The 20,405-nt window shown below is 50.3% G+C and overlaps 1 protein-coding gene across 1 annotated transcript in view; it reads left to right on the plus strand.

The window, feature by feature from the left end:
• USH2A (usherin) overlaps positions 1-20,405 on the plus strand; it is a 534,168-nt gene that overhangs the window by 469,369 nt on the left and 44,394 nt on the right. The window contains exons 61-63 of the mRNA XM_036277426.1: positions 450-677; positions 1,280-2,796; positions 5,613-5,934. Of these exons, the coding sequence (XP_036133319.1) occupies positions 450-677; positions 1,280-2,796; positions 5,613-5,934 (2,067 nt within the window). The remainder of the gene's footprint in view (positions 1-449; positions 678-1,279; positions 2,797-5,612; positions 5,935-20,405) is intronic.

The following is a 20,405-nucleotide window of genomic DNA, read 5'->3' on the forward strand; positions in this document are numbered from 1 at the left end:
GGTTGATCTGTGAGGCATCGTAGAATTTGTTACATATCACATCCTGGGGGTCGCAAGCTCTAAAAAGGCAAGAATCCTGTGGCTCAGTGGTTGAGTGTGACCCTACATTAAGAGATGGCCAGTTCAATTCCCTGTCAGAGCACATGCCCGCCAGTGGGGGGCGTGCAGGAGGCGGCCAGTCGATGCTCTCCCCCCTTGATGTTTCCATCTCTCTCTCCCTCTGTCTCTCTAATATATCAATAAAGAAAAAAAATTGAAAACAAAAAAAAAGGCAAGGTTCCTTTCTGATCCACACTGTACATGCCTCTGAAATGTGGAAGAAACCACATTATTTTCTTAATAATTCAGAACTGGGATATTTGTGCTGCCACCACCGAGGTGTCTCAGAAGGACGTCCCAAGTGTCGTAGCCATTTCTCAGAGAAGATGACCCCGTTAATTTTCTTCCAGGGAACGAGCCTCCAAGCCCACCTGTCCGGGTTGGAACCGTTCACCACGTATCACGTTAGTGTTGTGGCCGCAAACCGCGCGGGGGAAGTGTCAAGCCCCTGGACTCCGGTTCGGACCCTGGAATCTTCCCCGAGTGGACTCGGCAACTTGACCGTGGAGCAGAGAGAGGACGGCCGGGCCTTGTTATTGGGGTGGCCGGAGCCTGTGAGGACCAACGGGGTCATTAAGGTAAGTCCCCCAAAGACGAAGTCACGTTTGGCGTCCTCGAGATACACAGATGCGCGCCTGACATGCATCAACCCCACGAGCACTCCCCGAGGTCAAAGAATCAGGGCCCACAGCCCTTAGCTCGTAGATATCTGCTTATCTAATAGCCAACCTTAAGGGAAAAAGAAAGCAAAGAACAGCATCGTTCCTCTTTCTATGGACTTGATTGACATCATCGTCCCAAAATTGATGTGGGCCTGTTCTTTCTGGATGAGGGTCATCGGATGAGGGATCACGGTGGGGAGGGGTTACCAGGGACAAGAAAGCTGCACTAAGAAATCAGATGCCAGCTGGGCCGGTGTGGCTCAGTGGTTGAGCATGGACCCTGCACCAACATGTTGCTGGTTGGATTCCCGGTCAGGGCACATGCCCAGGTTGTGGGCCCGATCCCCAGGGGTGGGGGACTGCAGGAGGTGGCTAGTGGATGTTCTCTCTCATCAATGTTTCTATCTCTGTCCCTCTCCCTTCCTCTCTCTCTAAAAATCCATAAAGAAAAAAAAAATGTTTTAAACAAAGAAATCAAACGCTAGAGTCACCGTTCCTTGCTTCTCTCCCGGTTACAGGCGTACCACGTCTTCAGTGAAGGGCGCCTGGAGTACACGGGCTCCAGCCGCACGTTCCTGTTCCGCCGCCTGGACCCTGGCACCGAGTACACGCTGACGCTGCAGGCCTGCACGCGGGCGGGCTGTGCGCACTCGGCTCCGCAGCGAGTGCGCACAGGCGAGGCCCCGCCCCACTCCCAGGGGCCCCCCACGGTGCAGCGGGTGGGGCCCACCCGCGTGGAGCTGAGCTGGGCGGGGCCCGCGCACCCCAATGGAAAGATCGTGCGCTACGACGTGACGCGCAGGTGCGCCCAGGGCGATGCCTTGGGGAACCGGACAGTCGCGGCCGCCGAGAACCTGGTGTTCACCGAGTACAAGACCGAAAGGGACGCCTTTGCGTACAACGACACCGGCTTGCAGCCCTGGACGCTGTGTGAATATAAAATCCACGCGTGGAATTCCGCAGGCCACACAGGCAGCTCGTGGACCGCGGCCAGGACGAGGCCGGCGCCTCCGGAAGGTCTCTCTCCCCCTGAGGTCACCTGTGTGTCCCCGAGTCCCCCCAAACTGCTCATCGCCTGGGCCCCTCCTGAGCAGCCTAACGGCATCATCCAGTCCTATCAGCTGCACCGCAATGGGGTGCTCCACCCCCTCAGCTTTGGCGCGGGGACTTTCAATTACACCGATGAAGACCTGCTCCCCTTCTCCACCTACAGCTACACGGTCACAGCCTGCACGCGAGGAGGCTGCCGCAGCAGCGCACCCGCCAGCACCACGACTCCCGAGGCTGCACCCCTGGGGGTCGACCCTCCCGCTCTCCGAGCCCTCAGTGCCACTCAGATCAGTGCATCTTGGGCACCACCGTCCGCTCCTAATGGAAACATCACCGAATATTTACTTAGATGTGATGGTCAGGAGCACCTCGCTGGGCAGGGCCTGTCCCTGCTGATTGCCCACCTGCAGCCTTACACTCAATACAACTTCTCCCTGGTGGCCTGTACACACGGAGGCTGTACGTCCAGCGTGTCCAAATCTGCCTGGACCATGGAGGCCCCACCCCAGAACATGGACCCCCCCAAATTGCAGGTCACAGGCTCAGAATCAATAGAAATCACCTGGAGGCCTCCAAGGAACCCAAACGGGCAGATCAGGAGTTATGAACTCAGGAGGGATGGCACCATCGTCTACACCGGCCTGGAAACCCGCTTCCACGACTTCACTCTGACCCCGGGGGAGGAGTATGGCTACACAGTGACAGCCAGCAACAGCCTGGGGGCGGTTCTGAGTCCACTCGTCACAGACCGAACCAGCCCCTCGGCGCCTTCCGGGATGGAACCTCCCAAACTGCAGGCCAGGGGTCCTCAGGAGATCTTAGTGACCTGGGACCCTCCGGTGAGGACAAACGGCCACATCGTCAACTATACCCTCTTCGTCCGTGAGCTGCTTGAGAAGGAAACGAAAACCGTACCTGTAAATACAAGTCACCCTTCGTTTGGTACCCGGGCACTCACAGTAAACCAGCTGGCGCCGTTCCACAGGTGGGTAGCTCACTCTCCACTGGGCAAGGGAAGCCTCCGTCCTTTCTATGGTGTGAGCCCTGGGTCAATTCAAGTTAAGATGGTAAAGCAGCATATGTGCCTTCCCAGCCCCCATCCGTCTAGCCATCCACCGTGGATGACCATGTCCTCACCCAGGTACAGCTGCTGGCATACTCCCAGAGAGCACGATCCTTCCTGCAGGTGCTCATTTCAGGTTTCAGAAATGTTTTCAGAAATGTTTGCAATTTACAATGTCTGCAAAGAGCACAGAAATGGGGTCAGTTCCTAAGTCTAGTCCCCCCTGGACATAGGCAGGTCCCTGGACAGTTCTAAGGGCTCCAGTGGAGTTATCTGATGCTCACGGGGAGAAAAATAAATATAAAAGATCTTATTATAAAGGATGAAAAAAGTACCGGTGAATGAGAGGTAGTACCAGCTTGGACTCACCCAAAGTTAGTGCTGAGGGAGCCCTTTTTCTGGAATCTGGCTCTTCTTCCAAAGATAATGAGACCCCTGTGACTGTATTTCCTCAACCCCTTAGGGTTGGTAAGAATGGTAAGGGGTCCCTTTCTGGTTTCTTCGTGACCTCTTTCCGGGACAGGGTCACTTTGTCAGCTCCCATTTCCTCGCGGTCCCCTCGGGGCGGGCATGGCTCTGCCCCCCACCTGCCGGGCTCTGACCCCCCACCCTCTTCCTGTAGCCTAAGAATTGCTAGGTAGTCTTCCCACCACATTTTAAGCCTCTTACATCCCCAGAGAGAAGAGTAATAAAAGACATTTTATGCTTAGGTTTTAGTAGAAGGAGCAGAACTACTTAAAAAAAAATTAAAGGCTGAAAGAGTTGATTTCCAACCACCGTTGGTAAAACTCAGCTATCATCTTAATCCGCCGATGTGTAGATGAGATCCCTCCTGTAATTAGGTCTGTTTTATAGTGCTGTTTAAATGACACATTCATGGTCTTATGCATCCACTCCTGACAATTATTTAGGATCGCATTAAATATTAAACAGTAATTAAAGCATCCACAGGTATCTTCCGTAGCTAATCCACATGCTCTGCGCCTCGGCATTTATCTTGCTGTGATTCAGGGTATAAAAAAGGCCCACGGTAGCTGCAGACCAGGGCACCGTGTACCGGCTTCCTCTTCACCTGGCTCGTACTGCTAGTTTTAAAAGTCATATCAGCCTGACAGTGTGGTTCAGTGGACTGAGAGTCATCCCATGGACTGAGAGGTCCTGGTTCAATGGCCGGTCAGGGCACATGCTGGGTTGTGGGCTCAGTCCCCAGTAGGGGGCGTGCAGGAGGCAGCCAATGGATGTTTCTCACTCTCTCTCTCAAAAAAAAAAATCAATTAAAACATTTTAAAAATAAAAGTCATATTAATTGCTCCTCTTTGAAACACTTATTCACAAAAATTTCTAGAGAAGAAAAGAGTTTTCAGATGTGAGGGGGGTAATTTTCCCAGGCTGGAAAAAAAAAAAAAAAAGGTTGATTTATCTAATAATCTGAGCAATGATATATAAGGCCATGAGAGACGTCTCTTCAGTATCCACAGGAATTGAAGATATGAATGACATTAATGACTGAAGTCAGACGATCAGGTCTATGTGAAGTCAGGATGCATGTAGTTTTGGGTTTTTCCGGCATTCAGTTTAATGTTTACTGACTGTCGATGAGTGTGTCCTCCTGGGGGTACCCCCCCCCCATGCTGGTCAGTAGGAAGAAAGACTGGGACTGACTCCGGAGAACCACTTGGAAGTCAGGTCTGCATAGCCATGGATTTGCTCACCACGAACCTGGCAGCCCATCAAGGTAGAGATGGGCGCACCAGGAATGGATAGAAAGAGGAAGAAACAGGGACCGGAAGGTGTCACAGGGGAGAGAAAAGTGTAATAACTAAGAAGGGGGGAAGGGAGACTGAAAGCAGTGATCAGAGGGCCCGAGGTGAAGGCGAAAATAGAAGCGGAAATATCAATCCCCCCCAAAATAAAGGGAGACAGGAAGATGCTCGAGGGGAAACTAGGGGTGCCATAAAATCGGTGGGGCTTGGGAACAGAGGCAAAAAGCAGTGATTCGCAGCCCTAGGCACTTACTGCTCCTGGAAACCCCTTTTGTTGGAAGGGGACAGTCCCTGCTATGTAAATAGACCTTTGCAAGTAGCAGGAGACCAGCGAGGAGACAAAACATAATTGATTGGTTGAGTTTAACTGGATGGCGATAAGGTGTCTCTGTGATGGATAATCGAGGGTGGAGCTGGGTTAACTTTGGCCCGGGAAGGTCTTTGTGTGTTGTAAGGGAGCGTGTTGTAAAACGTCAGGTATCAGGTGATGGGATTTATTACCATGGAGGCCCCAACTCCATGGTGCTCCTTCACGTCCTGGGAACATTCCTGGGGAATCATTCATTCAACTCCAGCTGCAGATTGAGGGAGAGCCCAGGGCTGCTGAAACCTGGTTCACTTCCCCAAGACCTGCCTTCTTTCGTCACCGGGTTCAGTGATCCTGCAGACTAAAAGAATCTGCATGCGGGAGAGAATCTTCAAAGTTAACTTATTCCATACACTTCTGCGCAGGGAAGAAGGGTGCCCACCCTTCGCAGACAGAGGCGAATCTTTATTTTGGAAAGCCAGGAGGATTCGAAATGTTCTAACCTTTATATGGAAATACAACTTTTGTTAATTACTAAACGGGTCCGCTATCGAGAAGAAATATAAACGTGCTGGCCTTTGTATCCGAAAACTCTTGATATTCTAAAGGTCCTTCCAATGAAAGTCTGTGTTGCCAATAACAGATCATTTCTGCCTCGTGTCCTGAAGGTATGAGGTACGAATTCACACCTGCACCCTGCTGGGATGTGCATCCAGTGACTGGACATCCGTGTGGACCCACGAGATGGCACCTGGCATGCAGCCTCCCCCCCACCTGGAGGTGCGGACGGCCCCAGGAGGATTTCAGCCCATGGTTTCCCTTTGGTGGACAGGACCGCTTCAGCCCAATGGGCAGGTTCTCTACTATGAATTGTACAGAAGACAAACAGCAAGTCAGCCTGGGCAGCCAAACCCAGTTCTGATCTATAAAGGAAGCTCAAGTTCGTTCATGGATTCCGGACTCCTTCCCTTCACGGAGTATGAGTACCAGGTAAGAGATGTGTATTTCAGCAACTCACACCAGGCCGTCGTCACACATCGAAGCCACTGGCGATCTGAAAGGCTGTGCAAAGACACATGGGGTGTAAGGAGGCTGGTAATATCCTTTAATCATCTTTGAGCAGTAAATGAGGGAGGAGAGACCATCTTCATTTGCCTTCCTTATTTTCTTAGTTCTTGCCTCGGGGGCTTGCTATTCCTACGTAGAGTTCAGGCAAAGTATGCGCGTGTCTCATTGATGAAATGGTTTCTATCATTAAGCCTCCCTCGATCAGTATTACCTGGGTAGGAAATACTGCTTGTTAAAAGATCACTTTGAAAAAAATCTCATTCATTGTAGCAAGACAAAATAAACTGTAATGGCCAGCTCCCCAGACCCTGTGCCTATGTTGGATATGGGATGTTGAGAAAAGTCTAGAGGACGATGACTAACCTGTGCCTGGGCAGGAAGTAAGTTTAGTGTAAGGACAGCCTGAGAAAATAGGACTTTGCGGTCCAGCTGGTGTGGCTCAGTGGTTGAGCGTCGACCCACTGAGCAGCAAGAGGTTGCCGGTTCGATTCCCGGTCAGGGCACATGCCCGGGTTGTGCGCCCGATCCCCAGTGAGGAGCATGCAGGAGGCGGCCAGTCAATGTTCTCCCTCATTGATGTTTCTGTCTCTCTCTCCCTCTCCCTTCCTCTCTCTCTAAAATCAATAAAAATTTAAAAAAATAGGACTTTGCATATCCCTAGAAATCCAAGAATTAAGAAAAATGTTCTGAAAGTATTTTGAAATCTGTAGAGAACGTGTGTTTTGTTTTGCCATCAGAATGCACTTGTGTTCTTATCGTAGCACCCCCTCTCTTATGGGAGAATGACACCCCAGCCTTTGCTCAGGCTCAGAGGGACTGTCAATCATCAGCTGTCCTCCAACCACGTGTGGCGGGGAGGGTGAGCAGCTCTCGGCCCGCAGCCTCGCCTGGGGATCGCCCTTCAGCCGAATGACTAAGAAGTTTAAAAGGTGGGGGTGAGAAATCCTGATAAAATCCTCCTAAGCTCCTTCCAAAAGCTTTTCTTGTCCCTGCTATGTCCAAATGTAGCTGTTCCACTGTTCTTTTCATCGCGTGTTCTAGTAATTTCCCCTCTGCTTACATGGAGGGGGTTTCTCCTGCCACAGTCCAAGCAAGCTCGCCAGGGAGGACGGCCCCTGCCCAGCACAGTGCCCAGAGCCTTTTCCCAAAAATCACGAAATTACTCAGCCACCAGGAAGATGGTGAGCAGCTCCGTGAGGACAGGTAACATCTGAAGTGGGAAAAGAGTATATTCCAGGCCAACAATGTACGGGATAAATTACCCCATGAAGTTAGTAAGAATTGAGAATATAGATGCTTGAAAGGTTTGGAGAAATACACAGATAATAAATCCATAACCCCTTGTCTGAAATTCCACATCTCAAAATCTCTTAAAAACAAAATTTTATTTTCGGATGTGGCCAAACTCGTGTGGCAGCAAAACCCAGTCTAAACGAAGTTGAGACTCTCCATAGTATCATTGTCCTGTAATGTGAATCTTTATCTAGTCGCCGGAGAAAGACTGTGTTTAATGACAAGGTAATTCTGGGGATGCTACAGACTACGCAGTCTATGCATTTTATTACCTTTCCAGAATCTAAAGAAACAAAATGATTTAAAAACGTATCAGGGCTCTGGCCGGTTTGGCTCAGCAGTTGGAGTGTCGGCCTGCGGTACAGAGAGACCCGGGTTCGGTTCCCGCTAAGGGCACGTACCTAGGTTGCAGTTTGTCCCCGGCCCTGGTTGGTCGTGCGGGTGGCAACCACTTGATGTGTCCCTTCACATCGATGTCTCTCTCTCTCTCTCTCTTCCTCTCTCTCCCTCCCGCTCTGTCTGAACAAAAAATGCAAAAATGTCCTCCGGTGAGGATTAAAAAAAAAAAAAAAAAGTATCAGGCCCCCAGGGTTTAGGGTCAGGGTTGTGTTTTGTGTTTTGCAGGAAGGAACCTCCTATCGATGCCACGGTTGGAACGTGGCTGGCCATCCCTTTGTTCTTTTCTCATTATCTTTTGTGAAACCTGTCACGTTATCAAAGGCCTCTCCATTCTCAATTATCTTGTCTCCCTTATGAACGAAAACACAGGTTCGGGAGAGAGCTAGGTGGGACCAGCATGAAATCATTGGCCTCCAATTAGACAAAATGAAATGACCCGGAGATGCTGAAGGCAAACAGGTGATTGTCGCCTCTTTGCACCCCGCTGGGCCATTGGGGTAAATCACTGCACGAGATCTGCAGAAGCCTCAGCTGGGTTTTCTGAGGAAGGGCCAACTCCAAGCGTGTGTCTTAGCTCGTCCGTTTTCTCCCCCGGAGGAGTCGAGGGACCCCCATTTCAGAGGGGAGATGCTATTTCTTTTGTCACGGTCTCCTCCATATTCCTTTCCCCCTCAAATGGAAGTATCTCATTTGGTTGTCATGACAAACTGACCTCAAATTTGAATTTACTGGCGAACCCCGTGCCGTTACAACCTAAGAACGATAGAGAGCTGGGGGGGGGGGAGACAACAACACAAAAGCTGCCCTAGCAGCCCCCAAGCCCAGTTCTTCCAGGAATTACTCTGAAAAGTATGGATTGAATGCTGGGGTGAATGAGCTAACACACCGGTTTATTTAGCCGGTGTTGATGCGGAGTCTACATGGACATGGAGTGAACTCACGGAAGTCATTTAGGAACTACTGTGCTGAAAGACTTGATGTCCCTTTCACCAAAGGACCCGTGGTCTTGGCGATGAGTTTGGATTCTCGCCTACCCACCGAGGGTCTGTGTCCTGGGCAAGTCGCCCTTCAGAAAACACCTTCATGGTCCTAGATCCATTGGTTCACCCACCTGTTAGTGCATTGACCCTTCTGCGGAGAGTTGCATTTTTGAGGTAGTTCAGATATCTGTAGGGGTAAAAATAAGAACAGGATCTGTCCAGAATTGAAGACCACATTCATGAGAAGGATGGTGATGACCTGTAGTTGGGTAGATGGCCACCCGCACGGGGCCTTGAGGGTGTCACCCATATCGCTCCCCAACACCCTCCTACCTGGGCCTGCTTCCGAATATTTTCAAATCCAGCAGGATTTTTTTTTTCCCACAGAAAATGCTCATTTCTGTCTTCAACCCTTTCACCATTGGGCTGGGCTAATAAATACAGCATAAACCTCCCAATTCTGCGTGGGGATGTCCCTAATTGTTTAGCAAGCTCATTAAGCCTGGAGTCTGCCCACGGGGTGCAGAGAGGGAACTGGGTGTGACTTCAGTCCCTGAGAAGCTGCAGCTGTGACCTGAGGGGAGTGAACTGGGGCCCAGAGGCTGCCCCCCAGGGCCTGTTCAGTCATATCCACACTCTCTCTTAGGGCGATGACTCACCATGGGTTCCTGGGGACCTGCCATGACTCCCCCTTCCACTGAATCGTGCTGTCAGTGACTTAATTCGTTTTCCGGAAACTGGCCCACTCTGACAGATTAGTGCAGTCAGCACCCGCACACATGCAGGGTCTCTGAGGCTCCTGCACCTCGAGGTTGGGGCTGGGGGAGGGAGAAGGAACCGTCAGCCTGGGAGGAAAGCCGTTGATTCTCTCGAGTTTGGTTGGGACCTGCAGGCTGGTGATGTGGGAGCCCCCCCCCCGAATGATGCCTTCCAACAGACCCCCCTGCCCCCCCCCAAATTCCATCTGAAATGTATACAAAGGAGGATGGGAGGAAAGTTTAAAAGACACAAAGGGACCCTCACTCTTCCTCCCCAAGACAGCTGTCTGGGGACCTCGGGAGGAGACTGCAGACCCCCCAACAAGCTACCAAAGTGTGGGTGACGAGCTAGAGAGGGAGAAGAAGGGACAGCAGCTTATAGTGCTGCCATCGCTGTTTCTGGACCTTTGAGCACACTGACCTCCCTCAACCTTTCTGCATCTAAAACACACTCCCTCCAGTGCTGAAGTCGGGGGGCCCGAGTGGGGATAAACTATAAACTATAACCGTATACTTTTACAAATTCTCAACAAACGTCTGGTTTCCCTTCGCTGGCCGTCAGAATCGATCATTTGTAAAACCTGACAGAATAAATTCTGACCTAAAGAAAGTGGATTTTTCTGATCGTATTTAGCTTTAAGTCGTGTCAAAGCAAGTACATCTATGAAGCCAACTCCAGGCAATTAATAGCTGCGTGATTATCCATCACCAAAATGGACATATGGGAATAACAGTAATGGTGTTTAGTATGGAAACCTAGTTTATTTATTTACAAATATATTGATTTAATACATTGTAAATATAAACTGTAATTGCAAATGAAGAATACATCTAATTTACTCCATTAACTACATAGAGAGTCCCAGGTAGGCCCCTTGAGAAAACGGACACCACCAATAAGGTATCCTGTCTATTCATTACAAGTGATTAAAAGCCAGCTTGGCCCTGGCCAGTTTGTCTCAGCAGTTAGAGCGTCGGCCTGCGGTCCAGAGAGACCCGGGTTCGGTTCCCGCTAAGGGCACATACCTCGGTTGCAGTTTGTCCCCGGCCCTGGTTGGTCGTGCGGGTGGCAGCCACTCGATGTGTCCCTTTCACGTCGCTATTTTTCTCTTTCTTCTTCTTCTTCCTCTCTCTCTCTCCCACTCTACCTGAACAGAAAATGGAAAAATGTCCTCGGGTGAGGATAAAAAAAAAAAGCCAGCTTGAACAAAAACACAAGAGGTCTGTTTCTGTTCACCGGCCTGGGACAGGGACTGAAGAAATTCCTTAAAACCCAGGAAAGAGCAAAGACCGGCCCCCAAGGCACCTGAGAAGTAGGACCGGAAGCGGTTCTGTTTGCTCTTTCTCTGTTTCCTGCGTCTCAGGGCGTTCTGTTTGGCTTCATCCCACAGGCGTCGGGGAAGATCCCCACGGGCACTGCCTGGTTCAAAGCCTCCCCTGTGCCTCAGTTTCTCCACCCTTAGGATGTGACCTGGAGCAGCACTGAGCGCGTGGGCTGGCGTTGGGGTCGAAGAAGTTGACGTCTGCGTGTGTCTCGGACAGAGCTTCCTATGTCGGGATTCCCAGACTGACATACTAATAATAATAGCTGTTGTTGCTGCTGTTACCATTATTATTATTATTCCCTTCCCACCTCAGAGTGGATAAAGGAACCCTCTCTCCCAGCATCGGTAAGTTGGGATTTGCCCTGGATCCCCAGCACCAGCTACACCCTGTGACCAGGAGAATGGAGGCCTGGGCTTGGACGGGCTGGTCCCAGGGCCCCTGCGGCGGTCCGGCCTTCAGGGTGTGTGGGAAACGCGGCCCCGACAGCCCACCTCCCGCCCTTCCCCGTGAGACGTTCACATCTGCCCCGTTTCTGGATGAAGAAACCAAGTGAAAATCACGCAGCGTGGGCGAGACTCTGAATTTCTCACACCCGCGCCTTTCTTGCATTAAAAAATGGGTATTTTAGCACAGAATTCTCCTGTGTCTGCCACATCGTGGGTCCACCCCCCGTCCTGCACACAGACCCCCACTAAGTAAAAGAAGGAGGTACTGTCTTCCCGGAGGGGAGAGGGGCCAGGTGAAGGGGATTCTTAGGTCTCGGTCAGTGAGACATGAATAAAATGTCAGATGTAAAAATCTCTAACCGAGAGCACGAGGCCCTGAAGGTGGGGTGCCCTGCGGGGAGGCAGGTCACCGGCCTCGTCCTGGTCACTGCTGTCCTCAGGAAGAGAGTGACGTGCCCACAGGCCCGTGACGAAGATCCTCCAAGCCTGGCGGGAGAGTCCGCGTCTCTGGGATTAGCTACTTGCGGCAAAGGGCCTGATTTCTGAGGCTGCCCCCTTACCCCTGCCTCTCCTAAGCGCTGTCTGGATCCCATCTAGAGAAAACTTATTGAGCTTGTTTTCTGTTTGGCTTTGGACTTGCATTTAATTAGGTGTTAATCTCACTAACGTATTTCTGACCAGCATGGAGGCTTCTGTTTGGTTAGTTTCTCCCACAAGCGCTAAGCCGCGTCCGCCCCCGGCTCCCCCGGCTCCGGGTTTTAAATGATTTATTGATAGTGTCTGACACGTGCAGCGTATTTGTCTCAAAGTTCAGAGCCTCTGTGCTAAGGTGTAGGCTGAAGGCCGTCGGATATCTTCGCGAAGAGAAGCCCAAATTCTGTCCCCGGGGCAGGCATCGCAGTGGTTTTTGTTTTGTTTTGTTTTGTTTTGGGCCATCATGCCTTTTATTCCAACAGGAGATCACGTCGTCTTCTTGGTGTGAGCACCCTCAGGAACACGCTCTCGTTCACTCGCGTGCACCCCTCTTCGTCCGTTTTCTGCCTCCCGCGGCGTCCCTCAGGGCTCCATCCCTAAGCCCCTGTTGTTGGCACTCTCTCCGTTGCCTTGGAGACAGGTTACCCATCCGAAGGTGGGTCGGTTCTCACCCTCATGCTGATGCGCCTCAGGTTTACACTCACTTATCCGGTATCGATCCTCCTGTCTCTGCGTCGGAAGCTGGCCGGCGGGACCCAAAATGTCCAGTGTAACCAGACTGTCCCCAGCTGAATGGAGACCATGTGTGCTTCCAACTTGCTCTTCCCAAATGGTCTTATTCAGCGAGGTGACCAGGGAACGAAAGGCTCCCGAGCCCCTGAAACGTAGGTCCTATACACATCTCCAGGCAAGGGGGAGCCATGTGTCACTTACTCCCCTTATCCTGGACGCTGAGTGTTTAACAACCCGTCACTATGGACCACCCATCGAGTTCATCGCGTGAGCCTGGTTACCAGGACGGGGGAAGGAGGCTAAAAATCATAGACTTGACTCTTCAGGGGCCCAAAGCCTAGTTGATGAGGCAAGGAAACGCACCCAGGAACAATGTAACCATGAAAATACGCGTTTGGAAGGTCTAACTAGGACATGACAGCCCTAGAGACAGGCAGAAGCCTCCTCATCTTCAGGGGTAGCACCGTTTCCACGCGAGCTCTCCTGGCCACCCCGCTCTCTGGCCAGAGGGCTTGAGGCGCCTGGGCGGCTCCTTGACGATGAAGATGAACATCACTCCATAGAGACATGAGGAGACATTTCCTTGTTCCTTCAGTCACCAGAAATTCTCTTTGAATCTCCTCATCCTTGTGAGGCACGCCTCTGAGCCAGCTGCCGTCACCGGTACCTGCGGAAGGAAGGGCTGCAAATGTCCCCCTGTATCAGTCAAGGTCACAGGGACAGACGGATGGCGCGCTCCAAAGCGCATTCAGAGACATGGGAGGTAAAGACTATTCCTGGAGGTGTGGGCAGGATTGGGAGTCAACAGACTAGCACTAGTCAAAGTTTGCACCCTCTACATCTAAGGGAAAAAGGGGCCGAGCTGTTCCCAGACCCGCCAAGCTCTATAACCAGTGGAGAGAGCGGACCTATACAGAAGGTGGTCACAGGGAAGGGACGCAGCCTTGTCAAACGGGGTGTCAAAGACAGGGAGCAGGTGGAATCGGAAGACTAAACTCAGCGTCGTGGGACACAGGGCGGGCGGAGAGTGGATGCTGAGGCAGGCAGAATGCCCGGCACGTCCCCCACACTTGAGATAGACACCGCTTCTCAGTTTCGTCACCCCCGTGACAACACCTTTCCCAGTAGAATCCTTTCTGGGCTAGAGATCACCTGGCAGCTTTGGCTCACTACTCTGTGACGATTGATAAAACACTCGGTACATCTGAAGGCTTAAGAGGACTCCACCGAAGTCCTCGGACTAACGGTACATTTCCATCACATCCCGAATAAACGTCTCGGTCTGGATGCAGCGATCATATCTACAGGTGGCAACAAAAACTGTTAACCTGTTTAAGGAACTCTGCTGCCTTCAATTGAACTCTTTTAAGAAAACAGTGGGGACTTGTTCTTGGAAATTGATTTATCCATCTCTTGATGGGTCTGATCGTTACTACGATGCCCGTAGCATCTAGGAGACTGTGCGGTTTTTCTCTTTGATGCCTAGAGGGACATATTGGTCGTGGACACTGGAAGTTGTTTTGTTTTTTTCTTTGAAGAAGTCATGGAGCCCTGGCCGGTTTGGCTCAGCGGTTAGAGTGTCGACCTGCGGTCCGGAGAGACCCGGGTTCGGTTCCCGCTAAGGGCATGTACCTTGGTTGCAGTTTGTCCCCGGCCCTGGTCGGTTGTGCGGGTGGCAACCACTCGATGTGTCCCTTCACATCGATGTTTCTCTCTCTCTCTCTGTTCCTCTCTCTCCCTCCCACTCTACCTGAACAAAAAATGGAAAAATGTCCTCGGGTGAGGATAATGGAATGGCTGCACTATGTGCTTTGGCTGGTACTTTGGAATGCTTTTGAAAATTTTTAGTTAATAAGACAAAGTAAAGAATGCCATCCAGCCCTGACGAGTTCGGTTCAGCGGTTAGAGCATTGGCCTGCGGTCCAGAGAGACCCGGGTTCGGTTCCCGCTAAGGGCATGTACCTCAGTTGCAGTTTGTCCCCGGCCCTGGTTGGTTGTGCAGGTGGCATCCACTTGATGTGTCCCTTTCACCTCGATGTTTCTCTCTCTCTCTTCCTCTCTCTCCCTCCCACTGTATCTGAACAAAAACAAAAACAAAAGAAGAATGCCATCCAGTCAGCGAATTTCGATGTAGAAACAATATTCCTGAAAAGCTGGCCTCCCATCTGTGCCCCGAGTTCTAGAACGGAGACGCCCTGGAGAAAGATGCACAGAGGGGTGTGGGTCGGGCCCAGGATGCTCTGAAGGGTTTTCCGTTCTGCCTCACAGCTGCCGTGAGCGATAGAATTGCTAGTTAGTCCCACACTCCCGACTTTTTACACAAATAATATATCATAACCCTGTTTACTTGTCTAGTGCTTGTTCCGTGCTAAGGACTATGTTGGGGTTTTGCGTGTGCGAACTCGTAAGGACTCTTTGAGATAAGGGTTATTGCTTACAGTACTGCTTAGCATGCTGAGGAGTTGAGAGATGTGTTGACGTGCCCGACGAGGCAGTTGGTGAGCTCGTGTTTGAACCTTGAGAACCAGGTTTCAAAGACGATTTTCTTAAATTCACTCCACAGCTGCTCCAGATTGCATTTGCATACAGCTCTCGGGCTTTCAAACATCCTGATACAATATGTGTAAGTGTATTTATTTACCACCCAGTTCTCCGTAAATGTATAGAAAATGTATTGCAGGCGAATCTCCCATAGTCGTGTGAGGCAGGTAGCGATACTCCTTCCCTGTAACCAGGGATCTGACTGCGGGGGAAAGTTACCCAAACAAATCGCAGAGTCAGAACTCAGGTCTAGACTTTCTGGCCCCAAGTTCAGTAACCATTCTGCTGAACCCCAGCTTCTTCCACTCACCCCGCCTCTCAAGAACAGGAAATCGTGACCCTGCAGCGATCAACGGATTGGGATTGCACCCCCAACCAGTAATTTCCATCCTCAGCCTCAGCATCCTTACCTGTAAAGCTGGGGTGAGCACACCTACCTTAGCTGGGTGGCTGCAGAGTTTAAATGAGTTCAAGAGTAGGATGTTATCACTCACGTGTACAATTAAATTTCAGTATAGAAACACACAAAATATTTAATCTCCGTTCTTCTCTGTAAAATGTGAATCAGATAGTCCCTCCCCTATTGGGAACCTTCCCTGGGCCTCCCACGAATGGCAGTCTGCCCTCTGGTTCAGCGAGGCCATTCGTGGTCCGACTTCTCTTCACCTCTGTCTTCATCTCTCAGCCCAGCTGCACCAGCCTTCTTGAGATTTCAGCCCCAGGGCCTTTGCACTTGCTCTCACTTTGCCCAGAATCTCCTCCCCTGAGATCTTCGAGCGGTGGCTTCCTTCTTGCCATTAGCATCTCAGTTTGATTATCACGGCCAGAGAGCATCTCCTGGACCGCTCACCCAGCCTCCGCTACCCCGCTCCATCCCGTGTAGGTTATATCCTAGACGGTTTTCCTTTCCAGCGCAGATCATCACCTGTTTGCTCCGTGTGTGTTCGTTGCCTGCCTCTCCCCACCGGATGTCAGCGCCCGCCTCGTTCACGGTCGTATTCTCAGCTCACGGAACAGCGTCTGGCCCATAGAAATGGCTCCGCCGGTAGCTGTTGAATTAACGGGTGATGAAGAATCACGCCCAGTGCGCCGTCCTGCCATTCCTAGAGACGTGCATCGGAGTGGGTGCTTGTGACCCGCGCTGGCTCCAGCAGCGAATGGTAGAGAAAGTCTGTGTCCAGCGTCAGGCCGGTGAAGGGGGAGCTGCTGGGTGGGTCACGTGTGGAATTTCAGTACACGCCACGTGCTGGGGCAGTGTGCAAAGCGCAGCAGTACTGCCAGGCTCCGTGCCACACGGCATGTTGTGGAAAGCATCCGTGGCCCCGGGGATGTGTGCGGATGTTCCCAGCATTTCGCGTGGAGGCTGTTTCTGCAGAGACTACCAGTCCACGCAGGCTCTGCGGCTGCCCCCGGGCGGGACCTCAAACCCGTGGAAGGTGTGTCCGGGTCTTCCTTCAGTGGCCTCATGTAGGAAAAGGTCAAGCGTTTGGCACTTTTCCATCACGTACCTGTACAAGAAAGGCGGCCCTACCACGTGCCAGGTGACATCAACTTGTGTGTGCCTCCGTGTCCTCATGGACAAACGGACGGTAATCACACCCGTCTCGTAGGGTTGTCGGGAGAATGACACAAACTAGTGCCTACAAGACCCTCGCTGGAGTGTAAGTGCTCAGTGAGCCCATTAACTGCTTCTCTGCACCCTGGCTGGGATCCCTGCTGTCCCTCAGGGGAACCGAGATGCACGATAAAAAGTAGTATGTGATAAATCCCGAAGGTGGGTGATTATCACTAAAATCCAGCTGAGGCTCGTGTCAGTGTTTCCCACTAAGAGTGAAGCCCCGCCCCTCGGATTTCTGAAGAGCCACATTCATAGTTATGGAGCAAGGCAGGGGGCTAAGAGGTGGGGACCAAAGACGCCATGTCCCCAAGGAAACCGTGCTGTGATCTCCCATAGCTGCGCGTCTCTGCTCCTCCCCTTCTCCCTCTGGGCCCCAGAATTCAACGAACATCATGCTCCATTTTGCCCGAGTCAGAGTGTGGAGGACGAAAGGAACCTGGAACCGAGGGGCAGGGTCTGCTAGAAGGCACCCAGCGAACAGCCATGCGAACAGAGATGCAGCAAGTACCCACTTGATGTTGAAAGTCGGGGAGGTAGCTAGGCAAATAGGGAGCTTCGTAGGGCTTTTCAGCAAGTTATCCCTTTAGGACCGGCGTCTGGAAGGGAATAAAACAATCTTGAAATGGGGTCATGCCCGACCTACTGCGTTCTCTTCAGCTGTGAGTCTCCCCACCCGCAAATCCGGCAGCGCCAGGGTCGCTGCATCGCTCTTCAAATGGATTCAGAAGCCGAGACGGGCTCCCCTTTAAACGAGCTTTTGCGCGGACGCCCTGGGAAAATAGACTCCAAGGTTGTAGATGAATTGATATGATTTCGTTGATTGTATCTTTTTATTTATGAGGCATAATTTATGAGCGCCGGAGAGCAAACTGCACTGAGTGATGACTCGCCGCAGCCAAAGTCATAAATCAGGAGCAGTGAGAGAAAATGGTGATTTTGATCGAATCTATTGAATTAGCTGTTGGCCTTCGCCAATACAGGTATTGGAAAGACCTTTTTAATATCTATTTGTCTCCCTCCAGGGACTGTGACAACAATCTCATTACATGCCCCTAGGAAACAAATAATTTAATTGTTTGCCTGTTAACATGCAACCTCTTTACTGTTGTTATTAATTACGGGCATGGCGGTTCGTGTTGGGTTTTTATGTATTTTGGATGTGGATTGTCAGGAAAATAGATTCCCAGGGTCTGGTTTTTATAAACTATAATGTTGTCACCTTGTGCGCTTGATGTTTCTACATCCCCTGTGTTGTCTGAATGCTTTTTATGTTGTCGGAAGTCTTCATGCTCCGTGAGGAGGCATGGGAACGAATATCCGACTATCCCAGAAGTTGCAAAGACCTCAAAACTTCCTCTATATCTAACCCTCTGAGAGTAGCTGTTATAATCCAAGGCATAATAGGCAGCCTGGGCAAAGAGCTGAATCTCAAATTGCTCCAGGCGCGAGGACAGTCCCTCGCTGTCACTGACATCGGGAGTCAGCGGTCAGAGGGTTTTTCGTGCAAGCCCGCTGGTTGAATTTGGTATTTCTGGGTTCCATCTCTGTAAGGGGAATGGGGGTATCGAAGATCCGCCGGCTGGATTCTGCTGGAGTAGAAAGCATCGCTCGGTGTGCTCCCTTGTCTTTACCAAGACTTGTAGCATGGCTTCCGCCAAAGGAACCGAACAATATTTTTACAATTAAAGGAGATCTTTTTTTTTTTTTTTTTCTAGAGTATGATAAAGAAAAACACACGAGGACTCCCTTGGGAGTTTACATTAAGAGTTTCTCCTTGTCCTAAGGCCACACTTGAAGTATCAGTCCTAGAGAATGTTACTTCGGGAAGCTACGAACCCTGGAGTGAGACAGAGCATCCCAGTGGAAACTATCCGTGACGGGTGGGAATTGTGGGAGAATCATGTCCGGTCACCGAAGTCCCCAACGGGCCTCCATTCTGGAAGGGTTTCCCATAGGGCTCCCCTTCTCCCACCCGCTGCCGAGGTGTGGTTTCTTCTCTTTCTCTTTTATCAACTTCTTACTAATGGTTCGGTTCACAAACACTTGCTTTCTTTCTGGAATAAAAGTAGAAGGGTTGGGTTGAGAGACACTGAGGGGATTTTAGAGTAATGTTCGTCTGGGCTACAGGGGTAAAGAGACTGAACATGTCCCAGAAAGATCAGTGTTTCAAGGCATTTGCACCTAGAGGGAAAGCTGGGTGGGGGCATGGTTGCTGGGCTGAGCGGATGACCTCTGTCTGCCTTGGGGACGGGGGCCTCTGTGATCAACTCTGGGAGGATTATTGCCACCGTAACGTGTTCAAACGGATGCCGCTCCGGGCTTAGTTGAGTGACAGAAGGGCGTGTCGAAGGGAATGCGAAGCACAACTCTAAACAGGGACCAGAGGAATAGAAACGGAAGGATGTAGATAGTGCCTAGACTTCTGTGCTTGGCTCTGTAGCAAAAGTCCTCTGTGTTTCTCGACCAGGATGGGGCCCAGGAAGCCCATGGGACTGTTGAAAAGGCAGGTCCCGAGGTGTTTTCACCAGAAAGTATGATATAGGCACCGAAAATGATTTTTTGTTGCTGTTAATCCTTACCCAAGGATATATTTTCATTGATTTTTTAAAGAGAGTGGAAGGGAGGGAGGAAGGGAGAGAGAGGGAGAGAGAGAGAGACAGAAACATTGATTGACTACCTCCAGCAGGACCCCAACTGGGGCAGGGAATCAAACCTGCAACCCAGGCACATGCCCTTGATGCTCTAACCACTGAACAACACTGGCCAGGGCCCAAAATGATTTTTTTTGACTGTAGGCAGGGAACGCGTTGACCGACCTCTCTGAAGGAAGATTTCTAAGAGGCCGATTAGGACAGAGGACAAACAACACCCATTGTGTCCACGGCAGTGGATTACGGCAGTTTGCTGACAGATGCTAGCACTTTATGTAATTAAACATTTTTAAGGCAAAATGGAGTTAATTAGTCCTTGGGGGAGGAGAGAGTCAATAAAAAAGAATTTATATTTTAATGGACAATAGCATGAAGATGGTAATGGTCACTAGTTGGATTTTTTTCTTAATTTAGATTGAAAACAAAAATGAATCTTCTACCTCACTAGTCAGCTGTAGGATCTGCGGTTCAATGATTTCAGTTATTTTGTATGTAATCAAATGGTTAGCTATGTTTTTGGGGACATCTTCTGACATTGTAACTCTCTTCATGTCACAACCGAAAAGAAAGGACCCCAACTCACCCAGCCCTAGACTTGCTGTCATTGTTAAGGACACTTCATTGGGAAGTTCCATCCTCTACAGTGATGATTGTGTGCTTGTGTATGTGTGTGTGTGGGGGGTGTATACACATTCATATATACAGTGTTTGCTGAACCGAAATAATAAGTTGTTTTAGTGGAAACTTTAATCATTTTTTTTCCACTATGAAAGAGTGAATATGTTCAACAAGATACTACAGGTATAGGGATACTCTGAATAAATCAAAGGTGAGGTATCCTGACTTTTTTTTTCTCTTGGCCATGGACTTCATAAACCTATTTCACCCTCCTCCCCTGTAATGTTCCATTTATCCTATGAGCAGTCTGCAACCATTCTATGTTCCCACTGGTCATGGGAGGGAATCTTGGGATACAAATCAAAGAACAGGCTGATCAGTTAGGTAAAAGGTAGGTAGGTTTATAGAATAGAATAGAATAGAATAGAATAGAATAGAATAGAATAGAATAGAATAGAATAGAATGAGTAGAATAGAATGGATAGGATAGGATAGGATAGAATAGGTAGAACAGAATGGATTGAATAGAACAAGTAGAATAGAATAGATAGAATAGA

Source organism: Molossus molossus, unplaced genomic scaffold (assembly GCF_014108415.1).
Source record: "Molossus molossus isolate mMolMol1 unplaced genomic scaffold, mMolMol1.p scaffold_m16_p_23, whole genome shotgun sequence".
Taxonomy (NCBI): Eukaryota; Metazoa; Chordata; class Mammalia; order Chiroptera; family Molossidae; genus Molossus; species Molossus molossus.